This window comes from Anopheles merus, chromosome 2R (genome assembly GCF_017562075.2).
Source record: "Anopheles merus strain MAF chromosome 2R, AmerM5.1, whole genome shotgun sequence".
NCBI classification, from domain to species: domain Eukaryota; kingdom Metazoa; phylum Arthropoda; class Insecta; order Diptera; family Culicidae; genus Anopheles; species Anopheles merus.
Genome location: NC_054082.1, coordinates 6449364 through 6464950, shown reverse-complemented (window position 1 = coordinate 6464950; position 15587 = coordinate 6449364). Strand labels below are relative to the sequence as shown.

At 49.9% G+C, this 15587-nt stretch overlaps 4 protein-coding genes across 5 annotated transcripts; all 4 read left to right on the top strand.

Annotated features, from left to right (window-relative positions):
- The first annotated feature begins 11 nt into the window (after nt 1-11).
- Nucleotides 12-760, top strand: LOC121590239. Its single transcript, XM_041909722.1, has 2 exons — nt 12-63; nt 134-760. Exons 1-2 carry the CDS (start codon nt 52-54, stop codon nt 665-667), a joined length of 546 nt encoding a protein of 181 aa, XP_041765656.1. The 5' UTR covers nt 12-51; the 3' UTR covers nt 668-760.
- Nucleotides 761-1185: 425 nt separating this feature from the next.
- On the top strand, nt 1186-1949 carry LOC121589846 (40S ribosomal protein S29). The gene is made up of 3 exons (XM_041909034.1): nt 1186-1330; nt 1500-1599; nt 1818-1949. The coding sequence occupies exons 1-3, from the start codon at nt 1269-1271 to the stop codon at nt 1824-1826; spliced, it is 171 nt and encodes a 56-aa protein (XP_041764968.1). The 5' UTR covers nt 1186-1268; the 3' UTR covers nt 1827-1949.
- Nucleotides 1950-2050: 101 nt separating this feature from the next.
- Nucleotides 2051-5302, top strand: LOC121589844. 2 transcript variants are annotated; one of them, XM_041909031.1, is made up of 3 exons: nt 2051-3179; nt 3822-4421; nt 4495-5302. In XM_041909031.1, exons 1-3 carry the CDS (start codon nt 3096-3098, stop codon nt 5224-5226), a joined length of 1416 nt encoding a protein of 471 aa, XP_041764965.1. In that variant the 5' UTR covers nt 2051-3095; the 3' UTR covers nt 5227-5302. The 2 variants fall into 2 exon arrangements, with proteins under 2 accessions (XP_041764965.1, XP_041764966.1); XM_041909032.1 differs by having other exon boundaries at nt 3111-3480.
- Nucleotides 5303-5315: 13 nt separating this feature from the next.
- On the top strand, nt 5316-7287 carry LOC121589845 (homeobox protein goosecoid-like). Its single transcript, XM_041909033.1, has 3 exons — nt 5316-6169; nt 6237-6517; nt 6763-7287. The coding sequence occupies exons 1-3, from the start codon at nt 5758-5760 to the stop codon at nt 7033-7035; spliced, it is 966 nt and encodes a 321-aa protein (XP_041764967.1). The 5' UTR covers nt 5316-5757; the 3' UTR covers nt 7036-7287.
- The last annotated feature ends 8300 nt before the right edge of the window (nt 7288-15587 follow it).

Genomic DNA, 15587 nt, shown 5'->3' with positions numbered 1-15587 from the left:
ATTGCCTTCCCTACGTTCAAGTCATCTTGGTACATCAAACAGATCGCAAACATGAGTCCTTTAGTGAGTTCCCGGAGACATAACATGTACAAAATAGTCCCAATAACAATATCATTTCCCCTTTTTGTTGTAGATGTTTTGTTCGTCGCTCGCAATGGTGTTACTCCTTCTTCAGGCCAACGTCGTGCCAGCGAACGGGAAGTACGTCTACCACGATCAGGACGACGGTCTGCTCGATGAGCGATATCTCGAGGTGCTCGAAGGCCTGAAGGAAGCCCAGGCAGCCGGCCACCTTCACTCGAGCGTGTCGGAAAAGTCGAAAACCGTTCCCGTGCCCGTGTTCCAGAAGGTCGGTGTCCCGGTACCGCACCCCGTACCGATTGCCGTCCCGCACTACGTCAAGGTGTACATTCCCCAGCCCTACCCGCTGCAGGTGAACGTCGAGCAGCCGATCAAGATCCCGATCTACAAGGTGATCCCGAAGGTGATCGAAAAGCCCGTCCCGTACACGGTGGAAAAGCCGTACCCGATCGAGGTGGAGAAACCGTTCCCGGTGGAAGTGCTGAAGAAGTTCGAGGTGCCCGTCCCGAAACCGTACCCCGTGCCGGTCACCGTCTACAAGCACATTATGCAGAACGAGAAAACGCACCGTAACTGGCACTATTGAGCAGGAGCGCGATGATCGCGATGTGGGTCGATGATTGCGCGTGTGTTTGCGCGGCTGGATGGGCGACCCTACTCGTTGGTTCATTCATTTGGACCTGGGAACCAAGTATGAGCAACATTTGCTTAATGCACAACCCGTATTTATACATTGAAAGCGCATGAATAAAGTTATTTTGTTTGTTGTTTTGTTGAATTGCTGTTTGAATCTTACTGGAACTAGCGAGCCAACCGTCAATTTGAACCTCCGAAAACGCTTGACATCTTCGAATCGAAACGCTTCATGCTTGGTGACACATTTGAAGCAGTTTAATGCATTTGGAAGACTCCCAAATACATTTAAATAAAATCAGTATGCAAATTACCTCTTTTTATCAGTTGACTACCAGTTTTCGTTTCAGAAAAGAAATAAAAGAATCATTACCGTTCGAACATCTGGTTCCAAACGTCAAACTTCGTGCCCGCGTCGGCGAGACGGGTTCGAACATCGTCGGCTCGTTGTTGGCCAGCTGTCAAGCCGCTGACAGCTGTCAAACTCTTTTGCCTCCACATTTTTCCGTGTTCAGCACGTTCGCGTTTTGTGCGTACAGAATTTAATCGAAAAAATGGGTTTCGCCAACTTGTGGTACTCGCATCCGCGTAAATACGGACAGGGCTCGCGTTTCTGGTGAGTGGAAACCGTTTTTGGGCCGGTTCCGGCGGCGTAACGGGTGTTTCCGACCGGTTCCCATTCCTGTGCACGTGTACTGCCGCTTCGCCATGTTGTGTGAGGCGGTGGAGAGCGAGGCCGCGATGTAGCAGGATTGTAACCAAGATTCTGTTTCCGTTCGTTTCAGCCGTGCCTGCTCCAACAACCACGGAATGATCCGAAAGTACGGTCTGAACATTTGCCGACAGTGCTTCCGCGAGTACGCCAAGGATATTGGCTTCAGGAAGGTAAGTTCAACTGCGTGCGTGTGTGTGCGTGCGTACGGAGTAGGAGCGTTCTGCTCGACTTACGATCTGTGCCGGTGTAGTGGTGTGTTGTGTTGTTGTTGGTCAGTGTTTCTTAACCCGCTGTGTCAACACCGAACGCAACTTCCGGCGGCAGCATTTGATTGTAAATTCTAATATCAATGTTTTTTTCCTTTCTCTCTCTCTCTTTACTCTTGCAGCTGGATTAAATGTGAGAACACATATTTTCTCCACATTTCATCGCACATGACATCAAGATCGGGATATTTGCAGCTTGCTGGCAGTGAACGTGCGTTGGAATGAAATCGGCAAATAAATAACGTAAAAATCAACATCCGGCGTTGGAGTTACCCTTCTTCTTCTTCTCGCTTATGCCGAAACAAACGTGAACCGTGCGTGTGTCTGCCTTGTTGTGTGGAGAAACGTCTTCCGTTTGCCGCTTGAAGCTATATCCCTCTGCTTGCTCATCGCTTGCGGAACACCCTCGCACGGGCGCAGTTCCGAGTTCAATGGAATCAATGCATTCTCAAGAGCACTGGACACAAGTGGAATCAATCTGCCAGATGCGAGAGGAAGTGGGGAAGAGGTTTAATTTTAGACCGTTTTGTTTAACTGCCCATGTTTAAACAGCTGATCCACAGCAACGAGGACGGCCACGTTCATCCTACGCACTAGCGTGTGTGTGTGTGTGGGGGGGGAAGAGACAGCGAGCGGCTGTCCGACATTCGCTGCACGATTTTCTAGGTCGTGTTTATTTACATTAGTTACTTTCGAAGCGATAAATGCTCGCCGCTCGATACACACGAGCCGTGTGCTTTTGCCCAGGTCAATAATTAGTACGTGCGGGCGTGTCAACAAAACACACGGCTCACGTCGGTCGGACCTTCCATTAATTTGTACTGTCGTCGCTCGGCGTAGACGCCACTCGCTGGCAACGGTTCAATACAAGCAGGCGAAGTAATTTAATCGTCGATGGCATCTGGCCGATGCGTCGTCTCACGCGAAAGCAAACAATCCCTTAATTGCGTGGTGGTGGTAGGGGCTTTTTCTAGTCGGACGGTGTCTTGAAACATTTATCCTTCCAAGGATTTTTATCAAAGGGTAAACATTTTTGCAGAGCATTCCAGACACCCAATTGTGTACGACTGCCACAAGTCTAAAACCGTGGAAAGCACACAGCATGAGTCCGATGCATCACAGTTGCCATCGCCGAGAGCAGCGGGTATGATGCAATAACCGTGCTCATAAACCACCGCTGCACATGACTTTCAGTGTCTGTTGGCCACGGTCCAAACGGCGAACGGTTTCACAGGAGGGTGCTGCCGCACCTGCTCGTAGCTATTCTGTGTTCTATCCCACCCCTTCTCACCAACCTTTTAAACGAATTAGCTTCCTGGTGGTACCGATGGGAGGCCCGCGGCTACAATCTCTGCCAGCTGATCGATCAGTCGATCCCCGTCTGACTTACGATCACCACCATGCTGCACGAGCATCGTCCGCGGAAACGTACGCGCCAAGCCGTAAACTGCACGGCGACCGGTCGAAGGTGTAAACAGCGGAAGGTAATAAATCGATCTGTGTGTCTGTGTGGCCAGTTCCGTTCGACCCGCAAAAAATGCTCCGAAGCATAAATCTTTCCGGGGGAAATTTAAAAAGCTTACGCTGTCCAGTCTCCTGCTGCGCGTGGATAAATAAACAACGCATGCAAAGAAGAAGGGGCGTTTGTGAGCCACAGAGCTTCGCAGCGGGGGCAGCATTCCCGCTGTGAAGTGATTTGAAGACACACATTTAATTGTACGTCGGTTCGGATAAACAGCAGCAGACAAAGAACAAAGAACGGCGAGTGGCGAGCATATTTACATCGTAAGAATGTGGTTCTCGCAGAGGAGCAACAGCGCGCGTCAGCTGATGATAGATTGCGATGCTAGTTCTAGCGTGTTTGTGTAACGTAATCGAAAGTGCTACAAAAGGGTGACGAGTGCCAAGCACGTTACGAAATCGAACTGCTGATCTGTCGATTCTGAGCGATGTAATTGAGCCACGAAACCGCATACGTTCGGTGTAATCGATGAGCGTTTTTGATGAATGATCAGTCCAACGAACTCGACTATGTTCATGGCTGATACCATTAGTTTAGGCAATTGCGTTGATTTTGATTATTTTTAGTAAATTTTAAATTTTTCTTTTTTGATTTTGGTCGCCAGTCTCCTTACACCATCGATTTCGAGCACTACGACAGGCACTACTTTGTGCTTCCGATCAACAACAAGGACAAATGGTACCGCACCTGCAACCGGCAGATCAACCAGCAGTGGAAGCGCATCCGGACCGAGCGGCTGAAGACGCTCGAACATTTGCCGGAAATGCCACCGAGCCTCATCATTGCCAGCGGCGAGAACGATCGCGTACAGGTCATTGCCCTGTGTTCCATCTCGAAAATTCCATCCTGCGCCCGGCGCTGCCTGCTCGAGGTGATCGCAACGCAGGAGTACCTGTACTACCTGAACATCGAGCACATCTTTGTGGCGCTGCGCGATCAGCACGTGTTTCGGGCCAAGTTCCGGTTCAGCTTTACGCGCGCCCGGGCGTACGGTGCGATACTGGAGCGTAACGAGCCGCGCGGCGTGTCCAAATTTATCCTCGCCAGCGAACCGCACCGGTACGTGGTGCAGCGGTACGAATCGTCGGAGGAGGAGCTGTACGCGCGGCGACAAAACTGCTACTACTACTACTACTACAACGAGGAGGAAGACGACGACACGTATCAGGATTACTACAGCAGCAAGAAGCGGATCGCATACGATGTAAGTGCACGTGCTTTTTTTTTTATGCCACGTCCGGTCCATTATTAACGTGTTTTTCTTCCCCCTCAAAAAGGGTCCACCACCACCGACCTCGAATGAACCGTACCTGGTGGTACCGATCCACCGGCATCCGGAGCTGAAGGAGCAGTGCGTGCGGCTAATAAACACCGAGTGGCCCCGGTCGCGCATGGCCCGCTTCTGGAGCTTCGAAACATCCACCGACACGCTGCCGATCACGCTCGTGCTGACGCAGCTAATCGACGAAACGGTGACCGTGCTGGGGCATGCGAAAGTGTCGCCCGTGCCGGCCGACGACACCTCCGCCTACGTGGAGTCGGTCGTGGTGGACTATCGCTATCGGGGGCGCGGCATCGGCACCCATCTGATGGAGGAGGTGGAGAAGTACTGCAAGGTGATGATGAACATCAACCACATGTACATCGCGACGGACGGGCAGGAGGTGTTCTACGCCAAGCTGGGCTACATCTTCTGCAAGGCGATCAACATCTTCGGCACGCGGTCGACGCGCAACACGGTCAGCAAGAAGCACTGGATGCGCAAGGTGCTGTCCGACTGGGAACCGTACCCGATGGGGTACGGGGACGAGGTGCCGAGCGATCCGGTTGGCAGTGCGCTCGAGGTGGAGGCCGGACCGCCGCCGGAGAAGCTGTGCGTCGACCAGCTCATCTGGAACATTCGCAACATCGTGTACAACCAGACGAACGTGACGTTCCGGCAGCACAAGGCGGCGTACAAGGGCGATGAGATCGTGTACGATCTGCTGCTGAAAATGCATGCCATTTAGGAGGGGGGGGGGGGTAGTTAGAAGTGATGGAGTTGTTGTATTTGCATGCGGAGAATTATTAAAGAATCGTCCTGAAACACAACCTACCCGCCATCTTTTCGCCGCCGCATGCTTAATCCAACCGCTCACCGGTTTCGCCCAAAACGTCAAACGCAATTCAAATCCTGCGCCTGCACACCGAAACGGGGGGGAAGCGAGGTGAGAGGGATGAGAAGAAAGAAAAAAAAATGCACAGAAAGCGGTTGGATTAAAACGTTTGAGGTAAAATTTTCATTCGCAACAGAAAAAGGAAAACCCGTGTGGCGTTGAACAATTGAAAGGTGCAAAGGGGTTTAAAACGGCTCGAAAAGGAAAGATTTAAAGCCTCGCTTGCAAGTGATTTTGCGCTACGTTTGTGCCACGCGTTCCGAAAACGAACGTTAAATTAAACTTTGCCACTGTTGGTGTGCCCGAAGTGTATAAATCAAACACATTGCTGCACGCCTACTGCTCGTTGCTGTGTGGTTGCCTGCTCCTGCACAACAGCAAACAATGTTTGGCAACGAACGGCTGAACGGCACCAGCCCTACCACCAAGAAGGAAAGCTCCACCGACCACAACCACCACCAGCAGCAGCACGAGGACACGGGCTGCTCCTCTGCCGGATCCACCGGGACGACCCTGCCGACCGATTCGAGACCTTCGTTCGCGTCCGTCTTTACGATCGAAAGCATCCTCGGGCTGAATCAGGACTCGATCGCACACAAGGCGGGAGCTGGCCCACTGCACGACAAGCTGCTGTCGCCCGTGCCGCAGCGGCTGGACGGCGGTGCGGCGTACGAGCTGGAGCAGCACACCAAGCAGAGCCTGTCCAACTACTTCCGCTGTGCCGGGGCCGGTACGCTGCACCTTCCCACCAGCCACCAGTCCGACGCGAACATGCTGCCCACGAACATACTTGGCAGTGAGTAGTCAATGGTGCACCGACTTTAATGGAGATGATTAATGACCTTTTCTTTTCCCCTTTCCAGTAGCATACCCCTCGTCCTGCCACAACTATCTGCAGCCGGACCTGTTCGCCGCCCATCTGCACCAGCAGGTGGGGCTGGTCGCCTGCAACGGTAACTTCCGGCCCCGGTACCCGTTCCTGAACGCGGACTCGCACATCAAGCGGAAGCGGCGCCACCGGACCATCTTCACCGAGGAGCAGCTGGAGCAGCTGGAGGCCACCTTCGACAAGACGCACTACCCGGACGTGCTGCTGCGGGAGAAGCTGGCAATCAAGGTGGACCTGAAGGAGGAGCGCGTCGAGGTAGGAGCGGGGTAGCCATCAACACCGCCGCCATTTAGCCGGTGAAGACGGTGGCGACGGGGCTTTAATTTTCCCGGAACTCACTTGTTGATTTTGTGTCGCCCGTGCCGCTCGGAGCAATAATGAATTCGACAAATTGAGTTACCCCGGCATTGTAATTTCCGGCCAAAATACGCCGCCGGAAGCTCAAAAACCAATCGACTATACTTTGAACGATGCTCTCTCTGTCTCCCTCTCTCCCCCAGGTTTGGTTCAAGAATCGGCGCGCCAAATGGCGCAAGCAGAAGCGGGAGGAGCAGGAACAGTTCTCCAACTACGAAATCAATAGCAAAATTCGAAAGCTCATCAACATCCCGGTGTCGGCGCAGGAGAAGCTGCGCCAGCTGCAGACCGGTATCTTTGCCAAGGACAAACAGCAGCAGCAGCAGCAGCAGCAGCAGCTGGTGCTACCGAAGTGTGACGAGCTGCTGAGCAACAGCAACAGCAACAGCGACGCGTCGGACGTGGAGGTGGTATGATAAAGTGGGACAGCGGCGGAGGGCACAAATAACCAAAAACCAAACCAAAAAAACTGGTAAGACGATCGAGAGAGAGACAGAGGGGAAGACATGGAGAGAGAGAGAGGGAGGTCCTGGAAGGAACGGTGCTTTTCATTGTGGGGCAAGGGTGGCAAGAAAAACGGGGAATATTAAATGTAAGACTAGATACGGTAGAGTAACAATTTAAATTAAATGCAAAACCACACCTGTGGAGCACGAGTCGACAACACAGCAAAGCAATTGGAAGCTTGGGAAAGCTCCGGGATTTAATCGTACCGCAAATCACAGCAAGCCCCCCCCTCTGTACATGGACGCATCGGTGTTTGATGTTGTTTTTTGCTTGTTTCTATTCAAGTCAGATGGCAACAGTCAGTCCGTCTGAAGCAAGAGAGAGCAAGAGAGAGAGCAAGAGAGAGAGAGAGAACGTTTGGACAGTGCAGTAGCAATGACAGCAAGTGTCAGTTTTTTTTCTAATCTTAGTACTTAAGTACACATTGAAGTAGTCGTAGCAGGCAATAAGTAATACATTTCCCCGTCTCTAGTGTAGATTTGCTGCTCCGTAGCTGTCCGTAGATTGTAAATGGAAATCAAAGCATTGTACTCACATTTGCAAAGGGAGTGAATCATCTCAGAGCTACCTACCTAGCATCGGGTACTACTCAACTCAACCCATGCGAAGCTAAATCAAAATCTCCCCCTCCCCCACAAATCCAAGCAGGCATAAATTCTACTTCCCGTGCAGCCCGTAAACTTCAAAACCAGCGGGGAAAACAGTAGCAAACACACACGCACACACACGTGCCCGATACAGGAAAGGCCGTTTCGGGCACGTTTTGTGGCCGCGCTTAACCGGAAAACTACAACGCACCACCACCATAAACCAATCGCAATTAGCTAATGGGGCCTGCGCCGGTAACGCCATCGCCTCGGTTCTTTCTTTCAGCGTGCCACGGATTGGGAAAAGATTAAATTACGAGCGCCAATGTTTAGTTTAGGAGCTGCATAATTCACGCACACTCACACACACACACACACGCACGTGTATACTACCGCGAGAGACTGCGAGCAATGGGGGGAATGTGGGCAATGCTTCTATCGTGCAATAATTAATACTTACCTAATAGATATCGCGACAGTGTGTGCGAGTGTGTGTGTGTGTGCAAGTGTGTGTGTGTAGAGGAGCTAGTGTATAAAATTATAAAATCAACAACACAAACGAAGCAGAAAGTTTGCAGGCTTAAATGAAACTTCTTCTTCATTCTTCACCTTCACCCCACATTTGTTTTTGGAACGGTGTTCCGGGTGAAAGGAATGAAATAGGATGGCAATGTTCTACGCATTGCATACATTTAGGCGAACGTTGCAGCGCTACATCGCTAAGACGCCCAATGATGCACAGCACGAACGCCCAAATATATGCAACGCTGTGCAACAAATGAAGCTTATTTACGTTCACTACTGGCTGGAGCGGGATAATAATTCGTTTTTCCGCGTTTGGGGATTGTAAAATAATACCTTGCCTGCCGTGCGCAGCTTATGTCTAGTATGTATCTGTAAATGTATATGTGTGAGTGTGTCTGTTTGTGTGTGTGTGTGCCCGTGTGTACGTGCGCGGGCTGTTCCTCTTGTGGCCACTAAAACACAGCAGTAGCAGCAGCAGCAGAAGTAGTAATAACGCAAACGTACTAAAACCAATATCCGAACGCAAATAATCTTCCCTGTTGTGCAAAAAAAAACGACCCCTAACTGTGCGAATCCCGAGTTTAATAAACCGTCTAACAATATAATAGTAACACTCTCTGCTTGCTTGTGTGTTGGCGTGTTGTGCTTCATCCTTCCTTAACGACCGCCCTTTCCCGGCCTCAAACTCATCAAACAGCACAGAACAATCAGCAACAGATGACCAGTCCCAGGTCCCTACAGTCCCTCTGCTGCTTCCGGTTCCCCTGTTTGATTCCCTCCCTTTTCTTACTCCATCAGCACGTTGACAGCTTCGAAACCGTTCTCAAAACCGCCTGTCTACTACCCAAACTACTAAATGATTAATGCGCCCGTAAGTCGCAGTGGGAATTGGCTCTGAAAGCGGGTCCGTCATCGTACCGGACCGCCATCGCTTCGTCAGTGGGGCGTGGGGCCGGCCGGTGATTTGCTGAGATTTCCTGAGAGCTACCCCGGTCTCGGGCCCAGAGATTCCCCGGAAGAAGGGTACAGCACGGGCACAACAGCATATTGCAAGCAAATTGACGACCGAAGGACCGATTTTCTTTACGACGGTATTTAATTTGATTTTTCCACTCTCCTCCCGCTCTGCCGGTGCTCGTTTTTGTGTCCTTGGGTTTGGGTGGGCGCGATCGACAAAAACGCAGCTACACAGCGGTCGGCGTGTTGTGATAAAACCGCGCTCCGCAATGACCGGGCCCCGTACCACGTGGCAGTGAAATAATATCCCTGCGGGGCACCATCGCCCATCGAGGCCTGGTCGAGCGCAAAGGGTGATAATGAAATATCGCAAGACTGTTTTTTCGGAGGAGTTCTTTTTCTTCAATCTGAATCCCCTGCGCGCGCGCTCTCTCTCTCACTCCCGCCCATGTCTATTGCCAAAGGGGCGTTTTCGGAATTCAATTATGGCAAATGGGAGGGAAGGTTGGAGATGTTCACCATCGCTGGATGGTCGACGATTTGCCGACAGACCGAATCAGCTCGCGGAAAATCAGTATCGTGTTGGTTGGTGTGTGTGTGTGTGTGGAGCATAATCCTTCTTGTGGGGCGCACATCATCATCATCGCCGGTACGCTACGCTAACATGCATCATCGTATTTATCCATCAAAATGTGCCGATGTTCGCTTTCGGCGATTCGAATCTGGCAAACTTAAACATGAACCCCCCCCCCCCCCCCCGTTCCCCCACGGTCGACTGATTGACGACAGCTCGCGTCTATCGTCGATCGAGTAGAGTCGAGAACGATGATTGAATGTCGATAAATATGTTCCCCCCCCCCCCCCCCGCTCCCCCCCGCTGCCCACACTTGCTTCGATCACCGATTTTCCGAGAGCACATGGAGCTCGGAAATAAACACGTAGCTTGTTGTTTTTTCTTTGCCATCCATTAAATTTTGATCAAACAGACCGTCCGCTCGGGTCCGCTGCCCGATGCTATCGAAGTAATGCGGCACAATAATGCGCGACACCGGCGAGCCGGACGTACGGGCAAAGTACAGGGCCGAGCGAGACGCTAACTGGGACCCCGGCCCGGTTGACACCGCATTGTTGTTTACGGTGTTTGTTGATTTAAATTGAGCAGTAAACCTTTAGCTGATTGAACGCTTCAGGCGAGCGCGAGACAGTTTGGAAGGAATTATGAGTTTTTATTACGCATATCAGATATGGATTCGAACGATTAAAAATGCATAAAAACAACTGTTTGTATATGAAATAAAACCGCCTAAAAGTATGCAATTCGTGTGACAGAATCATCATAATGGTGCTCTAGATTGGACTGTTAATTCTAGAATCATCTAACATTTCAACTGTTTACTGACAATTGCTTTTTTTTGTACGTTTTTGAATGTGAAATTTTGCAAATATTGTATTTCATTCCAAAATTGAGAAAAAAATAATGCCTATTGGTCCTGGATTGTTTGAAGAGAAGCTAAACAATATATTTACTTCATTGATTTTTATTAATTTCCCACCTAATTGATTGATATTTTTAACCATCCTTTCATATTAATTATTATACTTTTTAAAGGTTTTCCTTTTTTTAATTTTCTCCTCTGCCAACAATCACGTATACACGTTGCACTTCAGCAGGCTAAAAGGCTGCACATCAGACGGTAACTACGGTTAATTACTACCTAGCCTACCTTTAGGCGTCAATCGTTGTGGGTAGCAAAATGTCCTGACTTTTTTTTTTTAAACCAAAACTCCACATTTTCAAATTGTATATAATAGCAATTAAACATAGTGTTGGAGTTCGAACGGGTTACGATCCATTAGGTTAATTGCATTACGAAAATGGCATGGTATGTGGCATAGGTGCCTCATCCGAACAGCGTTGAATCCTGCCATTGCCCGCAAAGTATGCAATTTGCATCACAAAACCATGTAATTTGTGGTAATTTAAATGTTAATTTTAGAAAATTACTAAAGAAAAAGGGAAGACATCGGTTCAACCCATCTTGCTTGCGCTTGTAAGCCCTTTTTTCATAATTTTAAACGAAAATAAGTACTATCCACACGTGTAGCACGCCGACGAGGCAAAAAACAAAAAACAAAAAGGTTTTCTAACATACGTTTCTGTAATACCGGGCGAAACCTGTGGGTGGGTTGTCAAAATCACTTACACCCATTGCGTTGCGTTGCCCGATTTCGGGTCAGTTGGCAGTCGATCGTGCCTGCCAACCGCAACGGCCGAATAATGAAGGGATGCCAGTGCGAGCCCCCCCGCCCCAAGCCCCAGTCGCGGTCCGTCCCGCCCGTCTAACAAAGCATCAAAGAGAAATGCGCTGCCCCCCCCCCCTCCCCCTGGTGCTTGATCTCGTGTACGCCAGCAACTTCTGGCGCAAGCAACGGCAACGCACAAATTGAAAAACAGTGTTTCCAAGAATGGAGACACACGCAACGCACCACACGGCGCAATATACGTGTGTGTGTGTTTGTTTCAATTACACCCAAGGGTTTAAAGAGAGCGCAAGTGTAACCCACCAAATGCGAAAGGTTATTGGTTGGTGGCTTCGCCGGTCAGGTGCCATTACTCACCGTCACGCGGCCACTGCGAAAGAAGTCCGTTGCCGTTGCCGTTCGGCCAAACCTTGATCGTTGGGAAGTTTGCTCTCGTTTGATGTATTTCCCTCCGTCTGTCTGTCCAGTTTTTTTTTTGGTTGTTGTTGTAGTTATTGTGCGCCATTGCCGTTAAAAGCTATTGCGAAGAAGAACGAGACAAACGAACACTATCTATTGACATAACCCAGCCCGTCCCCCGTCCCCTTCTCGATAATGCGAGCGTCCATGTCCACTTGCTGGCTGTGGTCCGGACACCGGTAAGTTACGCTCCCCAGTGGCCCCCCCAGCGGCTCGTTTCGCCAAACCCAAAACCGGCCTAAAAATAAATGGAACGATCTATTTGCCAGCGGCAAACAAACAAACTCCCGAAATGGGAGCCGGGAAAGGGGAAGAGGAATGGCCACCAGCCCCCCCCCCCCCCTCCCGTACTCCTCATCCCACGCCACAACTGGAAGGGTTAGGTTCTCGGTCAAATATTACCTCATATTTGGACACTTTGGGCGGCCGGGCACACACTGGGAGACGCCGCTCGCCGCCACCGCCACCGCCGCCGTACACACAGCAGGGAAACAAAACGCATCGATCTTTACGTCACGGTGTAAGGAGGGGAGAGACTGGGCAGTGGAATAGGAACACGCACGCAAAGTCTCGTCGTCGCTGGAATGTGTTGCTTCGGCACACAGGTTCCGGGGTAGAACGGGGGGACGGGGCACATTGGTACTGATCGCTTTTTTCTTTCTTTCTTCCGGCCCCGAGGGAGCCAATTTCAGTATGACGAGGCGTGCCGCCATACTGCCGCACGCGCGCGTGTGTGTGTGTTTGTGTGTAGAACGGGAACGAAAGTGTTCTTACGGGAGAAAGTTTTTCAACAAGGGTTGTGGTTTCTGTCCAAGTTTTCTTTTCATTTCGCCACTCGTCCCGCACCTTCACCACCCGTCCTGCTCAGGGCCGGTGTCGGCGCCGGGGGATAGGAACCATCAATGTTTTCCTCCTCTTTAATCTTAGTTTTGTGTATGTGTGTGTGGGTGTGTGCTTCTTCTCCACTGTAAGTGATGAGAAGCAACAAAAAAAAAAAAAAAACACAACAAAACCAAGAGGCACAAGCAGAGGAATGGAGTAGCGCATACTTTCCACAGATTGTTCCTCTTTGCTTGCAAATAAAGGTTTTCCTGTTCTCGATCGGCTGCTGGTAAGCAAGGGTTATGGGGTGGCGGGGCAAGAACTAAAGAAAATAAACAGCAAGACGTAGGCCACCACCACCACCCATGCACAAGTCGCTGCAGGGGCGGTTCGGGCAAGTTTCGGGCAGGAAGGGGGGGGAAGGTGCTTTTGTGCGAAAATTAGAAAACTCGAAATAACTCCTACAGAGGGAGGGCTATGGTATGGTCGGGGGGAGAGGGGGGGGGGAGGTAAGGCCCGTAAGGCCCATTTATAATTTGAAAAATTTCCCGCACTCTCTCTCTCTCTCTCTCTCTCTCTCTCTCTCTCTCTCTCTCTCTCTCTCTCTCTCTCTCTATCTTTCACTCGTTATGGCAGTTTGGCCCTGGTTTTACGTTCGATACTTAGCGGGAAAAGCAACGAGCACTGCTTTTCACCAACTCAACGAAATGATGACGATGATGAGAATAATGATAATACGCGGGTTTGACGATAATAGTGATGGCTTTACCCCTTGCCATCGCTCTACTTATTGGAAACGCATGCCTCCACCCCCTTTCATCCATTCTTCTGGCCCGTGTGTTCTTCCGGTACAAGCGCACGTACACTTTTCTATTTCTTGCTTTCTTTTTACTTCTCATCCAACGCCTTTACGCCACCCTTTTGCGCGCCCTTACGCATCCGCTCCTCATTGTTTGGGCCGTGATCAATTTCCTGTGTCCGCATTGTGCGTCGGCCGTCAACCGTGAACAAGCTTCCCTGCCGAGGCGACAAACCGTCAAACACTGTGTGAGTCGACTTTTTGCCACATAAAAACACACACACACATCGAGCTGCGCAGCACGTGCTGTGTTGGTCCCGGTAAAAAAAAAGAAGAAACATCCTGGGAAGGCATATTATTGGTGTGGCCGTAATCCGCTAACGAGCTTCCCTGGGCCTTTCCCCAATGTCTGTTTCCCTCCATCGCATCACATTCGAACAAACCGAAACAAGACAAACGGACCAACACTTGCCCTCACCTCTCTCTCTCTCTCTCTCTCTCTCCCTCCATCACACTCATTCATCCAGCTTCCGTGTATGCACAACAGCAACACACACAACAAAAAAAAAACAACTGTAGGCCATAAAGCTTTAGTCCGAGATCGAGTTTTTGGAGGACGTGTAGTGTTTGGGGCGGCCAGTTCCTGTGCCCTGCTTGTCGCTTTGTCGCTTTGACGGGAAAAAACATCTGTGTGATTTGCCATTTCCTTTTTTTCCTTTTTTTATTCTCTATCTCTCTCTCTCTCTCTTTTGCTCGTTTCGCTTTGGCTCCCACAGAACGATCCACAGCCATGTGGCGGGTTGCTGGGTGTCCTTTTCTCGGTCGGTGAGTTACCTTCGCGTTGAGTGGAGTTGGGGTTTAGGGATGGTCGTGCGCCTATCTTTACCCTGGACGCGTTGTTCTGGTCAGTTGACTAATTTAGTGAGAGCTTTTTAATCCATTTTTCGTAATTTGTAAAGGAATACGAATTAATCACCTAATTAGGTGTACATCTGGTGTCGTGGAGAGGGGGGGGGGGATGGCATTTAGGTGTTGGTAGATTATTATGTTGCCGAACAAACAGGAGCAGATAATTTGAGGTTGATCTTTAAAGACCTTTACAGACACATAATTACAGGGGAAGGAGCTTTAATATCAGTAAAAATGTGTCGTTAAAGGACCCTTTAAAAACTTCAAAGAAACGACGAATAACAACGCCCGAAACTATGCAAAAAAAAAAACGCCTAAATGTATGTAATAAGTATGAGAAAACATCCTTTTACTGAGCCAAGAGCAGGTAATTGGTATATTTAAGGTAATTTTCCAGATGCTTTGCTATCTCTTGATAGAGTTCGAAACAACTAATTATCGTCCTTGTACGTGCGAATAAAGTTTGACATAAATCCAACTAACTGTTGCATGTCTACCAAAACATTCCATTACCAGGCTGCTCGCAATGTATAATGCAAGCGAATAAAATCAAAACTTTTCCAGACCCACGCATCCAACTCCAATCAATGCTCTCTATGTTACTGTTTTTTTTTCTCTCTCTCTCGCTCTCTTTCGCTTCTTCAATCTGTCCCATGAAATCACTGGCACAACTTTCCTTACATCTCCCACGCAGATTCGCGTCCCAGACATTCCCAGCCGCAATTCAATTTGCAACTATTTGCCACTATCTTGCCAGGAAACTCGAGCGAAAGACAAGTGCAAGAAGGGGAGAAATCGTTGTTGGAGAGATAGAGAAGCGACTGACGCAAAGTTGAGCGCAAAAGGTAAGACAAAAATCGAAAGAAAACTCGCTCAAACGACAGATGGAGGCGCATGGTTTTGCAACAACCGGTCCCCCTATTATGCGTAATTGATAAATGTGATGAGTAAGTGTTTACAGGACGGCCACCTCGTTGGTACCTCCCCACTCCCTCACCCATGTGGCCGATGAGCAGCAAGCAGGCGGAGAAAAGCGCCCATTACGCGCGCAAAGCGATTAATTACCACCACCAGCATCACCACCCCCCTTTCCCCTGTTAACGTCTTCCGGTCCAAGCGTCGTACGCGTGCCGATGGTTTT

What these genes read in the sequence shown, in the direction of transcription:
- LOC121589846 (XM_041909034.1), top strand. Translation starts at nt 1,269, where the DNA reads ATGGGTTTCGCCAACTTGTGGTACTCGCATCCGCGTAAATACGGACAG. An exon ending in GGACAGGGCTCGCGTTTCTG is followed by an intron (nt 1,331 to 1,499) that starts GTGAGTGGAAAC and finishes CGTTCGTTTCAG; the next exon opens with CCGTGCCTGCTCCAACAACC.
- LOC121589844 (XM_041909031.1), top strand. Translation starts at nt 3,096, where the DNA reads ATGCTGCACGAGCATCGTCCGCGGAAACGTACGCGCCAAGCCGTAAAC. An exon ending in GAAGGTGTAAACAGCGGAAG is followed by an intron (nt 3,180 to 3,821) that starts GTAATAAATCGA and finishes TTTGGTCGCCAG; the next exon opens with TCTCCTTACACCATCGATTT. An exon ending in AGAAGCGGATCGCATACGAT is followed by an intron (nt 4,422 to 4,494) that starts GTAAGTGCACGT and finishes CCCCTCAAAAAG; the next exon opens with GGTCCACCACCACCGACCTC.
- LOC121589845 (XM_041909033.1), top strand. Translation starts at nt 5,758, where the DNA reads ATGTTTGGCAACGAACGGCTGAACGGCACCAGCCCTACCACCAAGAAG. An exon ending in GCCCACGAACATACTTGGCA is followed by an intron (nt 6,170 to 6,236) that starts GTGAGTAGTCAA and finishes TCCCCTTTCCAG; the next exon opens with TAGCATACCCCTCGTCCTGC. An exon ending in TGAAGGAGGAGCGCGTCGAG is followed by an intron (nt 6,518 to 6,762) that starts GTAGGAGCGGGG and finishes TCTCTCCCCCAG; the next exon opens with GTTTGGTTCAAGAATCGGCG.